The sequence below is a fragment of the Agelaius tricolor genome, unplaced genomic scaffold (genome assembly GCF_023055355.1).
Source record: "Agelaius tricolor isolate 1412-34295 unplaced genomic scaffold, bAgeTri1.0.p SCAF_11, whole genome shotgun sequence".
Lineage (NCBI taxonomy): Eukaryota > Metazoa > Chordata > Aves > Passeriformes > Icteridae > Agelaius > Agelaius tricolor.
Window position 1 is genome coordinate 17,158,813 of NW_027269271.1, and position 16,866 is coordinate 17,175,678.

The 16,866-nt window shown below is 36.7% G+C and overlaps 1 protein-coding gene across 6 annotated transcripts in view; it reads left to right on the plus strand.

Annotated features, from left to right (window-relative positions):
• Nucleotides 1-16,866, plus strand: part of TTLL7 (tubulin tyrosine ligase like 7) — a 64,522-nt gene that overhangs the window by 8,761 nt on the left and 38,895 nt on the right. For all 6 annotated transcript variants that reach the window (XR_011680618.1, XM_071436402.1, XM_071436406.1 and 3 more), the window contains 4 exons: nucleotides 11,232-11,407; nucleotides 11,561-11,695; nucleotides 12,599-12,720; nucleotides 13,430-13,497. Coding sequence is in view for 5 of the 6 variants with exons in the window: in XM_071436402.1 (XP_071292503.1) it covers nucleotides 11,383-11,407; nucleotides 11,561-11,695; nucleotides 12,599-12,720; nucleotides 13,430-13,497 (350 nt within the window). In the remaining variant the exon portion in view is untranslated. The remainder of the gene's footprint in view (nucleotides 1-11,231; nucleotides 11,408-11,560; nucleotides 11,696-12,598; nucleotides 12,721-13,429; nucleotides 13,498-16,866) is intronic.

Here is a 16,866-nt window from a genome sequence, read left to right on the forward strand (position 1 = left end):
TGCTAGTTGGACAAAAGGTACTTGTGGAGAGCAGCATGAAGCATTTTCTGTGGCAGTGTATCTGTATATCACCTGCACAGTAATCCTAGTTTCTAAACATGTGAATCCTGCATGAGCTGTGGAATATGAAGTCCTACCTCTAGACAGCCAAGCAATTCGGAAAGTGATACTTGAATCTTGTAATCTTGGCCAAGAAGGAGAGAAATTTGGAGGCAACTCAGTAAGTTTGAGTTGTAATTTCTACTGTGATGAAAGTTTGATTTAAGTGGACTCTAGTTTTGATGTGGATGAGACCAGAGTCTTAATTATAATTCTGAATTGTGTCATCAGCAGGTCTGTCCTGGAACTGAAGCATCATGATATAAAGTTCACAAAAGTCAATAGAAATATCTGTATTTACTTCACTAGGTTACAGAGAAAATCCTGTGTGCTTGATCTCATTTACATTATGGACTTGTGAAAAATTTTGTCATTTTTGTATGTATCTTCAGAATGATGGGACTAGGAAATTTCCCAAAGAAAGCTTTTTCTTCCTTTGAGCAATCAAAGGAGCTAAAAAAATTGGGAAGAAGTTTCATATTTGTGAAGTAATATTCAGAGTTCTGCGTCAATGGCCAACTATGAATGCCAGTTTATTATCCTTTTTTTTCCTATTTGGATGTCAGTTGTGATTGTCTCCATTCTCATCTGTATTGACACTTTGCATGAAACTTTTTCTGAAAGGCTTATTGTTTTAGTTATTAGGTGTGTTGTACTTTTTCCATACCTTTAGATTTAAAAATACCTTTGACTCAGTTTGGTGCATTTCCTTTTTCCTTATCTGGTTACAAAGCAAATATGCTACTCTCTGGCCACATTCTTCTATAGTGTGAAGGGTATGATATGTCTGAGAGAGTCAGAAGTACAAAAGAATAAACTTCATAATTTTCTGCCTAGGATAATATGATAAAAAAAAAGTATGTGGCTCAGTTCCCAGTCGTGTTTTATTTTGGCTGGCAGTGATGTATGTTGCTATAACATAATAAGAAATTAATGTATTTGTTTCTTTGAATATTTGAAAAGCAATTATCTTTGCAGCCAGCATGCATTTGACTATGTAAGTTTATGCATTTCTTTTTCATTATGAATGTGCCTTTAAGAAATATAAGATTAAAGCAATGGAAAATAAAATTGAGCCTTGCTAAATGAATAGAATATCTCACTGCTCCAGCCTCTAGTTGAAGACTTTTATTTCAGAATACTTTTCAAGTGTAGCTCTTAGCTCTTAATCTTAACCAAAACTTTTTTTAAAATTAAAAAAAAAAGAAAAAAGGGAAGAAAAAAAGTAATAGACACATGCCAGAACCTCTTACTTTTAAGTGTAGCTTTTGGGACTTGACCAAGATGGATGAGGACAGGACTAACTGTGATATTGTTCCAAACTTGCAACACGGCTTCTGCTGTGATTAAAGCAATGGAAGCAGTAGTCATGCTTAGGGCAGTTTTCTCCTCAGGTTTTGGAACTATTTTAAACTACATTAAAAAGCTCTGGTGCTATTGTCAGTATGGGCTCTGCAGCTCAGAGGTGGTGCATGATTACTCAATAAATAAACTACTGAATTCTACAGGGTTACCTCAGTAATGCTGTACTTACTCAGAAAGTACATTATCCTCATCCCATGAGTTCAAGCAAATCCCAGGAAATTGCTTTTTTGTAGGCTATTCTCATGATTTAAGTAAAAATTAAAGCTAGTGTGTATAAGGTCTGGTACACTTCACTTTTCTGCCCTATTTTGGGTATTCAAAGTATTACATTTAGGATCAATATTTAAGATGTTATTTTTCTAGGCTTTGTGACTACATGCTGTATTTCTCTACAGGTGAGCAGTATCTGCACAAAATATTCCTATAGTAGAATAATGGAGCCTCATCACTGCCAATGAGGATAGATACTCTATTTAGATCCCCTACAATGGATAAAATTGTGTGACACAGAGGGTTTGGAGCCAATCCAGCCTTTTAAGGGAATTTCTGTAAATCAGGTCAATTCATTTAAAGAAGCTTCTGAGGGCTCGCATCCTTTTGAAACTGCTTGATGTTCTCCTGTTTTTATGTGTAAAAATATTTTTAAATCAGTGGTACCCCACTGAGCCCCAAGTACTAAGCTGTGGGGAGGAAAGCATGTTTTTGTGAAACGTTTTATAGCTGCTGGTGTTTCTGGTTCATTTATCAGCTGTTTGCAAACTCTTACTAGCACTGAGTGTTGGCTGCAGCAGCCTCAGTGATACTGTAGGCCAGCTGTGAATATTTCTGACTGTCACTTGTTCTTTATAGGGTAGAAGTATATGACAGCCAATAAAATGTTAGAGATCTACCAACACTCATACAAGCATACAGGTATTGCCAGTGGAGCTGGGCAAATGATTTCAGAGTTGAAAATGTCAAGATAATGTGATAAAGAACTTGGTGATCATATAAGAACATCTTTCTTGTACTTTCATGGTCAAGAAGCCTTTGAATAAATGTTTCTTGTGATTGCAAGAAACTTTTTTTTGTGATTTATTCAAGACCTGATTATTGTCTTAACATTTGCATATCTGATGCTGAAACTACAGGCTAATGTCTGCCAATTTAAATTTCAGACTGCTGTGGGAGTGTCACCCTTGTTGTTAAACTAGAAAACAATGTTATGTGGCAGCATGTGAATTAGGATGATGTAATCTTCAATCAGAGTTGTCGTGGGCCGTGTGTGAAGGCTGCAGCCCATGTCTAGTGATGCTGAAATGAATCTATGAATTGCAGGCTTGTAAAATATGAGATGAAATTATGCAGACCAGCACAGGGCTTAAGTGTGGCTCTTGTCATACACAGAACTATGTAGAAATGAATTTAACCATATTTGTGTTCTTTGTTCCTGAGCTTGAGGTTGTTTTCACACTAAGTCAATGCTGCCAGCTTGAAGCAAGGGAGGGAGAATTTGATGTGTGAGGGGGAACGGTCTAAAGATATCTTTTTCTCTTTTTTTTTTTTCTTCCCCAAGATCCTTAGCAAATCTCTCCCCAAGGTCTATTTATAATATAATGAATCACTGCAAATATATCAGCTTCATTAAAGGATCAGTGCTTTTTATGCTAAGACAGCTCTGCTGATATATGTGAAATGTTAAATTTCCTATCTTGTAGATCCCTAAGGCCTCTAGCTCTTACTAGAGAAATAAATCTTTTGAGAAGTGGAAGATAGAAAAAGAAAGGAGTAGTATAATTCCAGCAGTGATTAGTGTATGGTGTACACAATTTGAAGCACTGTGTGGTAGCTGTTGGTGTGTGTTGACGTGCTGTAATGAAGAGCATGGATGGCACACTGCAAAGTCAAAAGAAGAGCAGAGATGCTCCCACAGATGCCACAATTCAAATTCCTCATCTAAGTCTCTCTTGTTTACCTTTTCCCCTACCAAACCCACAATGTTGATGTCACACCTCAATATTGCTCCCACACAGGATCATTATGGGATGTTGTCATCTCTGTTTCACTCATTTGAGGCCATGGCTGTCTCACCACAGAGTGTGTGAGTCCATCAGTGAGTGTGGCTTCCTGGCCTCAGTCCTCAACACAAAGCAAACCAATGTCCTTGTGCTGTTTGCTTCAGGGGAGTGCTTCATTTGAGGTGACAGGGCTCCAGCCCTCCTGTGGCCATGGATATCTGGCCACTCAGCTGGGGCTTGCACAGCTGATGTGGCTGAGGCTCTAATGGTGTGTGCATTTCTAGGCTGGAAATGCCTACAGCACACCAATGCTGGTTTAAATGAAGGTGGAATGGTTGTGTATAATATATTTATATAAAACCATTTCATATATATATATATCTATATGAAATATTAAAAAATGGTTGTACATAATGGTTCTATAATAAATAGAGATTGGCTTCCATTCAGCAGTGTTCAGTGGAACTTACTGTGATCAGGGGGTAGGAATGCTTTATGTTCCAGAGTTAGTGAAATGTTCTGCTGTCAGATTTATCGTGTTATTGACACTTAGTGAAGTGGTGAAGAGTAATACAAGATCTATGCATTGTCTCTGCTTTTTGCTGGCAGAGAGTAGAACATGAAAGCTGATTTTTTTTAGCAGCAAGTGACAGAGAAATGTATTTTCTGAAATTTAGATTTTACTGTATAAAAGCATTGTTACACTTGCTTGTTTGAGCTATTTTGTCAATATTTTTCCTTGCCATTATGAATGCTAAATAAGGTTGATTTAAAGTTCACAGCATTTTATTTTTGCATTATTGATTTTTAAGTCATGTAGATTCTTTTCTCTTGCCTTGTCAATGAATATATTTTCAATGTTTTACTGAACAAGTAAAAGATTCAAACCTTGACCTTTCTGTACTTTTCTAATTTGGTCTCACTTTCTTTGATAGTCCTTGTTCAGTATACAAACTATAACTATGAAACTCTATAGTACTCAATTTGCTAACAGTCTGAAATATGTTATCACATTAGAAAGGGCTTTTGAAGGGTGAGAATGAGCTAACAGATAGTCACATTATGTGCTCTGCTATGAAAGTCACTTTGGAGGTCATTTTTTAAACAGAAAATCAATCTTCAGATTTGAAAGATTTGACATTGATTTAAATTTGGCCAGTGTTTTGAAGTTTCATTTTGGAAAATGGATGAATGAAAAACGAAGCAATATTATTTCAAGACAACACTGAAATTAGAAAAATGGCTTCTATGCTCAGTCGTGATCTCTGCATTTTGTGAGTAGGAAGTGATTAATGCCTGTGAAACTTTGATGTGAAACTTCCACATTTTAACATCTTCTAATTAATTTCCTGTTTTCTGAATCAGGCACTCTATACTTATAATTTCATAGATGTTTTGAGATATTAAACAATAAAAAAACAATCCAAAGCTGTGAAGTGCTAAGTCAGGGGAAGACCACAGTAAAATCTGTGAACTAACGCTGCAAAGCTCCTGGGGCTCTGTGCCACTGCATGTTGCAGCCTTGGAGCTGGCACTGAAGGGTCTTTTCCTGGCTGGACCCCAGCCATTTAAAATAATGCACTGTAGCTTGGCTTGGTCATTTGGTTTTCCAAATGGGAAATGGAAATGCTGGCCATTCGGATAAACTAGTTCAGACAGTTGTTTTACAGGACTGCATGATTCAAAAAAAGTGGTGTAAATCATGCTGTTCGGATTCCTTTGTAGCTTGTACCTGTCCATTTAGCAAATCAAACACCTGAGAACTCTGTACACTCTCTTTATCTGAAAGAGCTGCTGAATAAATGTCTCATCTCCTTGGTGGTAGGAATGAAGGATATTTAAATTAATAGACTTCATTTGACTTCAGAATATTTTGGACAAGCCCTAATTACATGCAATTTTAAGCCAGCTGACAGATAGCCTTTTAAAAACAATCTTGTCGCTTTGACATATCAAACCTCAAAATGAAGACTACTTTTTGCATATAGAATGTCTCTGTAAGAGATAACTTGCCACCAAATTGTTCTTTGAACATGTAACAATAAAACTGGTTGCTATGCTTGTTTGTAGCCGGAACACTTCAACATACATTTTATAAGACCATATATTAAAATATCATGGAAGGGTAGGAGGCTTTTAGTTCTGCAGTTTCATTACTGAAAATTGTTATTATCTTGCTGAGCAGGGTCCTGAAAAAGGCATTTTGCTCTATTAATCTCATTTAGAAATCTGAATTTCATATCTTAATTCCAGATCAACACTAGATTATAGGTTTGCATAACTGTAATAAATAGCACACCCCTCACTACGGTGTGTCCAGGCTTCCATGCTCTAAGGGTAATTGATTTAAATATTAGATTGAGAAATCCCAGAGCTCAGATGTTTGCTAGGTCAATGCTCTGAAGACTATTTTCACATCTTTCTTTTACCTATTTCTGTGAAATTTTTGTTAATTTGATTTTCCAGCTAAGTGAAGAGTGGGAATTGCAGCACTGTGATGCTGACTTTCCGTCCCTGTGGTCACCTGCCCAGTCCTGTCACTGTATCTCCACTGTGTCTCCATTTCACTGTGAAAGCTCCTTATGTCAGGAGCTTTGTGGGTTTCCTTCCTTCCAGCTCCTCTGCATTTGCAGACACTTGTGACAGCACTGAGTAAATTGCACTAATGGGCTCAGAGGAAAGCAGTCTGCTAGTTTGAAAATCTGTTCTAAAATATTCCAGCTCACTGTTGATGAGTGAGTACTTATCTGTACCCAAAGAATTCAGGAAATTACCCTGACAATCCATTTTTGTAGCCTTTCACCTAGGTATGTAGGATGTTAGCTGTCTTTGAGAGGTCTTGTCATATGTACCATGGCTTAAGATCTGAAGTCTTGTTTTCTGTTCACGTATGTGAAGTTAAACACATGTATAACCCATGGAGCTTTTCAAACTGGGTGCCAGTAGTATCACAATTGCTTAGAAGGAAGGAAGTTCTCATTGCAAACAGTACACTGAGTGATGTGTGGAACACAGAGTACTTTGTAGCAGGTGATTCTACCATTCTGAGAGACTAAATATATCAGATTAAATAATTTTAAATGTGCATATGCGATTGCATATGCACATTTAAAATTATTTAATCTGATATATTTAGTCTCTTTAAAATTTAGTCTCTTTAAAATTTAGTCTCTTTAAAATTATTTAATCTGATATATTTAGTCTCTTTTTCTTAGGGTGCACAGTTGTGGTTTCAAAGTTACTGGTATGATCCAAACTAGGTTGAGGACTCTCATTGACTTGTTTGGAATAGATTCTGAAATTGCACTACCTTACTTGCAGTTTGAATTTGACTCTCCTTGCTCTTTTTTGATCTGATTAATCCAACCTTTTTCTGTGATACTTACTGTTTGGGGGGGGGAAAAAGGGGGTGGGGTCTAATGGCATACAATTACTATTTAGAGATTAAAAACTTTCCAGATTGCATCAAGACATGAAGTGAAGGTTCGTGAAAGGCAGAGGTCACTTGTGAGTAGTCTGGAGAGAAAAAAACAGGGAAATTAGAGAGGGATTTGTTAAAAAATACCTGCATATAATCTAGGCCAGAAGAGTATCTTTCAGGGCAATTTACTAACTTATTATGATACACTTAATTTGTGTAACAGCATGAAATACTATTAATTTCTGACTTTCTAGAATATACAGTACACAATATGCAATTTGTCAAAGAATCATTGTATTAACTATGAAACCACTTCTTTCCACTGTCCCCTGCTCTTTACCAAGGCACTGTTCCTTTAAATGGACTTGAGCATCTGCTATGTTCTCTGTCTATGTGCAACACTTCCCTCTCCAGCAAGAATATCCTGCCTCTCCTGTCCCTGGAGGAAAAAAGATCTGTTTTTCTTCTTTTTTTTTTGTTTTCTTCCCTTTTTCTTTTTTGTCTTCTGTGCCTTTCTAGAACAGGAATGTATCTTTCCTACTGTCACTCTCACACCTTTGCTAGGCAGCTGTAAAGATAACATCTCATCTTTTTTTTTCTCTGTCGAGCACATTTAGTCCAAGTGCTTGTTTATATAAGAGTGTACTAACCTGATGAAGATGCTCTCATTTCTTCTTTACAAGTCTTTGTCCCTTTATATGTTAACCAATTTTTGTTCAGCTGCCTTTCAATCTGTATGGTTGAGCAACAAACCTTCACTAATTTATGTGTATCAGGATTTCAGGGGGGAAATGACATATGCAGCAGGAACTGCAATCCCTTTCTGCCTGAGTGTGAATTCAGAGATTTCTGACAGCTGACTTGCTCCAAAAGTCCCAGTTTGAAAATAGAATGCTTTCTCCTATGTTATTTAAAGCAATCTCTTGGAAACAGGTCTTTCAGGTAGATTACAAGCGAGATATGCCTCTGCATTATTGTAGCTGAACATGGGTTATAGGTTATGCTTATTTTATAAGCAAAAAACTTGTCACAGGTATGAGAACTGACTCAGAATTTGATGCAGTCATTACCTGACAATGCTGCTGCTGTTACTGTGCATGATCTGGGTGAGTCCTGCAATCAGCTTTGGCCTGTAAGTGGCAAAGGCTGCCTGCAGAGCAATCTGTGCTGCTGTTCCTTCAGCTCTGCTCTGACCTGGGAGTAGGGCTTGGCAATAACAACAAATCAGAAGATGTGAGCTAGAAGAAGATGCCTGGGGAGGACCTGGCTCAGAGAACGAAGTAACTTTGGGATGATTTCTGCTGTATAGAATTTAAAAAGAGCTGTAGGAGCTTGTGGCTGCCAGGGCCTGTCTGAGTGAGCTCTCCTCCTTCCAGCTCCCTCCCCTCAGCAGCTGCCCTTCATGTATTGCTCTGAGAGGTGTATTCCTGTCTCTCCCAAGTGATCCATTCCTCTGCTTAGAGAGTTGGTCATCTAAGGGCAGTTAGAGGAACAGTTGCATTTTACCTGGGAAGGCTGCAGCTTCCTCAGCAGGGTGGTGCTAGGTTTTCTTGCTGCAGAATTGGAGCATCTCATGCTACTGCACTGGGGATGCACAAACAGGGAGGTCTAAACAGGGGCAATTCTACTGCTCCCATGGCTTAGCCTACAATTCACAGCAGCAATTCACTGCTCTGGGTAATGTATCCCCCCAGATGAGATGCAGTGTCTCTTGACATGTCATGTCATGACTCTTGATCTGTCTCTTGACGTGGTGGGAAAAAAATGCTGAGACTGTCCCATTTCACAGGACCTTATTTGGCTTTTGGAAAGAAACAAAGGGAAGGACTGCATCCTGTGTAAAATATTTTGGAAAACTAATGGTATAGAACTGCTGGTGCTTTGGTATTCAGTGAAACACTTGGTTGAAGATGGACTACTGAAGAGAAGTCAAGGAGTTGTAAAATAATTTTTAATTATTACATACAAGCTTAGGTCAGAATACGAATATTTATTGATATGGAATGGTGCTTTTGAAAAGTTAAAAACCTAAAGTAAGTTGGAGTACAGAGTACAGTCCCATTACTTTGTTTTCCTTATGGCTGAACTACTAATTGTCCTTAGAATACTCTGCAGGTAGCCATGAATCTTTACCATCCACTCCTGTATGTGTGCTTAAAACTTGAGTGGTCACAGACCTTGACCCTAAAGAGTATTCTTTTGAGAAGAAAGGAATAGTGTCTATCTAAAGAAAAGCAGTAATTCAGCAGTGTGGTGCAGTTTGGAATTTTATGGTCCACCTTCAGAACACAGTGTGTTACAGTAACTTTGGGCAGATAATTTTCTGTGATTCTAAGATGAATGAAAGTTCTATGAGCTGCTTGCTTTTTATTAGCATATCATAGCTTGTAAATCATGCTGTGTTAGTAAAGGGCTGACATTTCTCACAGGGCAGTGTTAGTCCTCTTAACATTCTTCCAAATTTATTACAAGTTTTTAGTCAGTACAGCAAAGAAACAACTGCCATGCATTTTTGTACATTCATAGAAGTCCTTAATTGGCTAACAGATGTACTTCAGTATTATTCCCAGGAACTAAACATGTCTTGTACTCTGGTGGTATTCTTAGCCTGAGAAGCAGATAACATGCAATAGCCAGTGAGTCACTGTGCCCAGCACTGCTTTTCCTTCACTGTGGTTTTAAGGAGGACAAATGCTTTGCTTTCCCAACTCTGTGTCTAATTTTAGTACTCCAGTGGGCCCAAGGACTTTCAGGCCACCTTCTCAGATAATGTCATCCAAAACATTCAAACTTCAAAATGGCTGGGTGTTACTGCTGTGCTGTCTGAGATTGTATCTGTGTATAAAACATCTCCTGTTCTTTGTGGATAAATACTCAGGGGCACTAAATGGTCATGAGGGAGATACTTGTCTTGTTACAAAGCAGAATTTGACTCTTGGTATATTTGTGACAGTCATAAAAGAACCATAATCTGTTCTTTTTATGCTTTTGCATTTCTGGGCTATTAAGGGTAAATGTCTTGAAAGGAAGTTAGATCTTGGAGCTCAAAATATCTGCTTTTGTAGTTTCTTAAAAGGTGGCTGACTTGTCCAGAAAATACATCTCTCTCTCCTCTGTTGTGTGCACACACACAGAGAAAAAGAAAAAATGTGGACTTGTAAGTAATGTTTTAGTAATTTCCTTAATGCACATCTTGTCCAGTCTAATGACCACATATATTTTGCATTTAAGTCATGGCTGAATTTGACTTTGCTGTTATTTTCTGCTATTTATAGTAGAAGAAATCCCTTGTGCTCTCTATAAGCTATTTTAAATAAGTCTTGCAATCACCAAAAGCAGCAATATAAACTGATCTAAAGCTAGTGTGAGGAACTTTAGCTACACATATAACTGCAGAAAAGAAATGAAAGCTTTTAAAGATCAGTAACATATTAAATATGTTTTGAAAACATGTAGATTTGTTTGAGGCAGCCTGCCAAAGACAGCAGGCTGTATTTCCTTACAGACTGTAGTATAATAGTGCTGCATGTCCAGAGTCATGGAGCAGTGTGTTTAGAAGTGATGTATTCCCAAGGTTTTTCCCCTAATATTTTAACCCATTGTTCTTATGGTGCTTAAGCTGGACCTAAAAACTTTAATATGAGTGATTTTTCATGTAGTGCTGTATTCATGAGGGGAAAAAAGGAAAAGGGAATTTTGTGTGACTGTAGATGTAAAAAATAGCATTTTATGCAAATAAATGTTTGCTTTAAAAACTGAAAATTTAAATGTTTGTCAACCCAAAATGTCTTCAAATCATATCTGCTGTGTCATGAAGTAGTCATGAAACTGCACCCACATTACCACATGGTTATTGGGCAATTGCTTTAAAAAATATTGAAAAATAAAAAAGAGGAAACAGATTATTACTGTGATTTCAGTTATTTCCCATTTGGTACTGAAAACCTATCACACAGTGTGTCTGATTTTAATTTTTTACTTAAAATATGGTTTAAAGTATAAAACACTAAATTCATTGAGCTTTATGGAGATAGTAAGTGGCGTTATTGATTGAATTCAGTGTTACCTATTTTCATGTCCAAAATGTCCCATACCCAAATGAAAATCAGAAAAAGAGGTAATATAATTTCATTTTGAAAATTATCACTGCAAAATGATTTTTCCAGAAAGAAAATAATTGAACTGCAATGAATAGAGTTTTGTATTTACAATAGCTTGATCAATCTTCTAAAATAAGCAGTTCTTTATACATGCAATTAAAAATGTTTTCATATTTAGTTTCCTGCTATTTACTTCTTTTTTTCAGAACTTGTCTATGACAAAGTCTCTCTTATATTTTTTTAACACAGGTATCTGTCCATTCCAGAACGAATATTTTCTACAACCAGAGACTGAAATGGCATGACTGGAGTTTTAAGTAATTTGGCTTTGACAGTTTCACCCTTCACTGAGAAGTTGGAACAGAATTTGAACTCTATTTCTGCACTATCCTAGGTTATAATGCCATCCTTTCCTAATGAGGGAGGTATGCTAGTCTTGGATTTTTAATATACCCTATGAATTACTCAGTATGCTTGTACCTATAAATTGTGATGGAGTACTGTTTGTATTTTTAGTTAATTTGTATATGTTATTTGAGATATAAAAATGTTAATAGTTACAACATTATTTTTCAAAGATAACCATGGAACTGCTCCTCTGACTTTGAGTTCAGAACTTCCCTATCAGAGCACAATTAAAAGAAAAGTCAGAAAGAAGAAGAAGAAGAATGGAGTCATCACTGCGAATATTGCTGGCACGAAATATGAAATTGGTAGGAAGCTGCATATTTTGTTTTCATCCTAATAGCCTTTGATGTGAGAGAGTTACTGATTAATGGACTGAATTAATGGACTCTGTATCAAGCTGACAGTGAGACATTTCTGAAGGAGTTCCTTTTATAAGAAACCTGGGGTTTTCTTGTAACGTTTAATTCATAGCTTTGGATACTGTGCATCTATGAATCCCCATTTTTTACTCATATTGATTCCCACTTGTTACTTTGAAATGTAAAAACTTAAGTAATTAAGACAGCTGTGGAAGAGCCTTCTAAATACATATGTGTTTGGAAGTTTATTAAAGCCTTGAAAGATAAGCAGTGTAAATTCAATGTTAAATACTCTAATTACTATACAGAGGCATTTCAGTAGTGTCTGTTAAGGTTTTGTATTTTCATGTTTAGTGCTAAAATATTTTTTTCCTAGAATCAGAGTTATGCATGACATGTAATCAGATTTTTTTTAAATTAAAATAATGCATGCATTTGCTTTTGCAACACTGTACCTTCTCTAAGGAGGTATTTTTGTCCCTATCTGCGGTGACACTTATAGTCATCACTGCTTTAAAATTAACTTATGGCATAACCAAGATTAAATCTAACTGCTGTACAAGAGGATTTGTGCTGGATGGTTGGGGAATACCTTGAAGCTCTTTGCAGTTCCCATCAGGGGTTGTGCTGATTCCTGCCTCACTTTAAGGTGCTGCTGCCATTGTAATGGCAGGTTTGCAATAGACGGATGGAAATACTGCAAGATAAATAGCTTGCCATGCTAACATTGTTCTCTGACGAAGGGGTCTATATTGGAAGTATTTAAAATCTTAATTGGTTTTTTAAATGTTGAAAATGAATCTATTTTAGAGATTCAAAATAGTGCCTAAGAGTGTGATTTCTCCACAGTGCGTATAGTAATACAAGAGATGGGATTTGTGAAAACACGTGATGAGGATGAAACAGCAAATCTGATCTGGAGTGATTGTGCTGTGCAGCAAGAGAAGATTGCTGAGCTGCAGAACTATCAGGTGCAGTGGTTTTCAAGATTTCTGTCATGTTTCCATAATCTGCTTTCCTCTGAAACGTTCAGTAATTGTCAGTAACTGCTCAGTTCCGTTTGTGTGGAGGGGAAAAGAAACCCACACAAACCACAACCAAACAGGCTGCCTTAAGGCTGTACCACTGCATAGCTTAAAATCCTATTCTCTTTTCCAGAGTTATTTGTTCTTACCACTTGGAATCTGGTGTATAAATATTTGGGGCTGCTCTTTCATGCTTTTTTCTGCCAGTTGGGTGTTGTGAAATGATCAATTTAAAGAAGATACAAAACATCATTTATAAGTTTCTCATAAGCTTTGAAGCAGTAAGTTAGGAAACAGAGCTCTCTCTCCACAGTCTTGTGAATCAATATTTTGGTTTTTTTACCATTATCTTGTGTTTGCATTCTTTGTTTCTAGATAGCTTTGTGAATAAAAGTATGATAGTCTCATGTATGAAATTAAATCAGTGGGCACTTATATGGATGGAAGAGAATACAACCTGCAGCATCTTCAGCATTGTTAAGAATAGGTAGTATAGTGTAAGATATTATCTTAAATAATTTAGATTTAACAGTACTTGTGTTTGCCTGAGCATGCAGGTGAATCAGTTGAATGTTTTAAATGACTGTAATTAAATATGCCAGAAAAACTAAAAAGTTTCAATTAATTTTCCTTTTTTTTTTTTCTACTTCCTCAGAGAATCAACCATTTTCCAGGAATGGGAGAAATATGCAGAAAGGATTTTCTGGCAAGAAACATGACTAAGTAATATTTCTTTTAATATTAAGAAGTTTTCCAGCTGTGGTATTTAATGCAATAATATACAGAACTATTGCTTTTGAGGCTTGTTTATTTTTACTAAGAAACTAGGAGAGGACCAAGAATAATTTTCAAAGTTCTTTAATAACTTTAGCTTTGGTCCTGGATCTGTAGCATTGGAGCAGGCTACTTTGTTTCTCCAACTGACTTCAGTGGAGTGTTATGTGGGTTCACTTCTCTGTCTAAACACTGCAGAATGTAGGTGAGTCTTGAATTATTGTACAATAAACCTAATACATAATCCACCCACGTATGTATCCCATAATAGTAGAACAGAATAAAAGAACTGTAGGTGGCTGGATACTGCATCTGGACTACCCTGTGCAATGTGCTGTAGGATTGCCCTGCTTCATCTGGGACACTGGACCTGAGGACCCACTGAAGTCCCTTCCAACCTGACCAATTCTGTGATAGTACTTGTTTAAAATAATTAATGGCTATATTTTTGTGTATATCAAATTTAAAAAATGTGAAGCATCTTACTGTTTACATAAGAAATTAGTCGGTGAGGCTCATTTGTCTAATTACAAATTCTCCTCACTCTAGTGGAATAACTGGGTTCTGAGGAATTATCCTAGCTGAGAATCTGTGAGTAAGACTTGTAAGAAAACAATACTAAGTAATGATCTGATAGCCTAGTAAGGAAAGGTTTGAGGGTAAATATATGTCAATATTTTATTCTAATCTAAATTAGTTTGTAGAGCAATTATTAATAGAGCTAATCTTTTGGCCCTCAACCTGACTTACACAACTTAACTGCTAACAGAACAGAATTTGTTTTCATATGAATGTAATTGATATGATACCTTCTCTCTCTCTCTTTCTATCAATTTTTCCCCTCCCTCTATCAATTTCTTTCTCTTTCCTTTTCTCTTCTGTAATGAGAACACATAACATGTAGAATGTATGCAACTATTATGATGCAAATACTGTGTGCATTGCTGTGGTGTCTCCATGTCCTACGTGTGGACTAGAGCTCCCCGTGTCAGTGGTGCTGTAAAAGCACTTTTCACTGCCCCTCTCAGACTGAAAGTGAAAACAGAGATGGCACATGGAAGCAAACAGCCATTAGGAGAGGTCTTGGAAACAGTCAGTCAGCTTGGTACACAGTGTGTACCCTGTGTATTGCTGCAGTTCTGTGATCTTTTTTAAAAAATATGGAAAATGGACAAAAGGCTCTTGTTATCATGCACTCGTTCTTTCAAATACAGTCTGATGATACCTCTCTCAACCTACTGAATTCTGAATTCAAAACTGGCTCTACTGATTACTATCATTGAGAGATAATGAAACTAACTTTTTATTGAGAATTGGTATAGAGTAGACTTTTTCTTTTACTTCCATGTTTGTTGTTCTACTGATTTCACCCTTCCATTTTATGCAAGTTGTTGGGAATAAAGTGAAAGAACAAATCTACCTTACTTTGAGAGGGAAATACTATTCAGGAGGTAATGCACTTCAGGAGTTAATTTTTCAGGCAAGATCCAGGCACTCTGGATCACAGGACCATGTGGTTTTCACATACAGAAAGGTGGAAGGGAGCAGTGTAATACATAACATGTGTAATATGAAAGAAGACAACTCAGCAAAGGAAGTATGGGAACAGAGAATAATGGAACAGATGGAAAGAGGAATGTAATTGAGAAAAAAAGGCAGGCATGAACATCATTTTCAAGAATAATAACAAGAACACAGAAAAGAAAAAAAGTAACAATAGGAGTGCCATCATAGGGCCAAGTAGATCTTAAGAGACCGTTGTGAAGGGTCTCTTAGATGAGAGCTCCTTGTGTGAAGGATAAGTGTGGTTACAAATTGAATGCAGTAAATGGGGGAGAAGGTGCATGGGATGAGTGGGAAGGGGCACGGGTCCATCTATGCAATATTGTCTTTTCCAACACCTTTGTTGATTGTATTTAAAAGGTTCATGAACTGATCATGGGCCAAGAATCATTCTCATCCATATATATCCACTAACGTTTCATATGTGAAAAGTCAGAGGATTTTGAAATTTAGGCAGTGGTATCTGCGTTAATAGACTGAAGGTTGTGCCTTTAGTGAACTATGTTTTGTTCAACACATTGATTCTTTTGTACAGAAAGCACTCTGAGAAATCAAGAGCACAGTCTGACCACATTTGTGAGCTAAAATAGTACTCAGAAGAAAAATAATTTGCTGTTTATTTATTAGACCTCTTGATAAGGACAGCAAAAGCTAAAGGATAGAGCAGCACAGTGAAAAAGTGGTTACTCATGATAGTGGACAGCCCATGTGCTGAAAAATAGGGCTATTGTAATGGAATAGGCCTTGATTACACAGGCTACTTAATGATGTTCCTAAGCCCTTTCTGAATAGGGCCTTGCAGGGAAAGAACAGAGCTGAATTCTTTTTTTGAAAGTTTTAGTGAGCCCCAGAACCTACAAACAATGCTGAAGTATTCCACTTCATAGTATTAAGTGCTTGTAATCCCCCAGTTATGCATTAAAAATATAAGGCATATAGAACTGATATATTGATATTATTTTTTGACTGAAAGTCAAAAAATAATATCAATTTATCAGGAATAGCTTGAAGCTAGAGTAGGCAGTGTGTATATTGAAACCCTTGAGTAAGTTAAATGACAAGTCTCTAGCATGTAACAGGAGGCATATGATAAATAATCTGGAGAGGAATTTAAACTAACACAGAAATTGCTTTTTGCCTAAAAATAGCATAATTTCTGCCTAGATAAGATACTCAGTTGGCAAAGTAATAATATTCATAAAGATAGAGCAGATGGAGAGTAGTTTAACTATATGAATCAATCAGGAATTCAAATATCTACTTCTGTTTTCAAAAAGCTTTCCTGAATATTTAGTGGCTTTCGTTGAACTAGATGTCTTAGAACAATAGTTACAATGAAGCTGCAGAAGCACTGAACCCCGTGCAGTAGTGCTGCAGCCATTGTGGTTTCTGCAGAGTGTTTGTTGGGTACTTGGCTGCACACAGTTTGGTGACAGTGTATCCATTATACCAGTAGGGCTTGGCTACAGTCCTAGCCCTAGGCATGTGGCTCAAAAAAGCTCTGGTTTTTTCTATTAGTATTTTAGCCACTTAAAGAAAAAGTATCTGCCCAAGAGTATTACGTAAGCTCATAGTAGAAATGAAAAATAAAAATGATATTCCCTTTTTTACACATTATTATGCTGATGCTATTAGTTTTCAATACAAAAGGAGAAATATACCTAAATCTGTATTTAATTTAAAAATATTAAACTTCACCATAGTAGCATTTAAAAAAAATAAATCTAAGTTGGGGAACTTCCTGTATCACTTAAT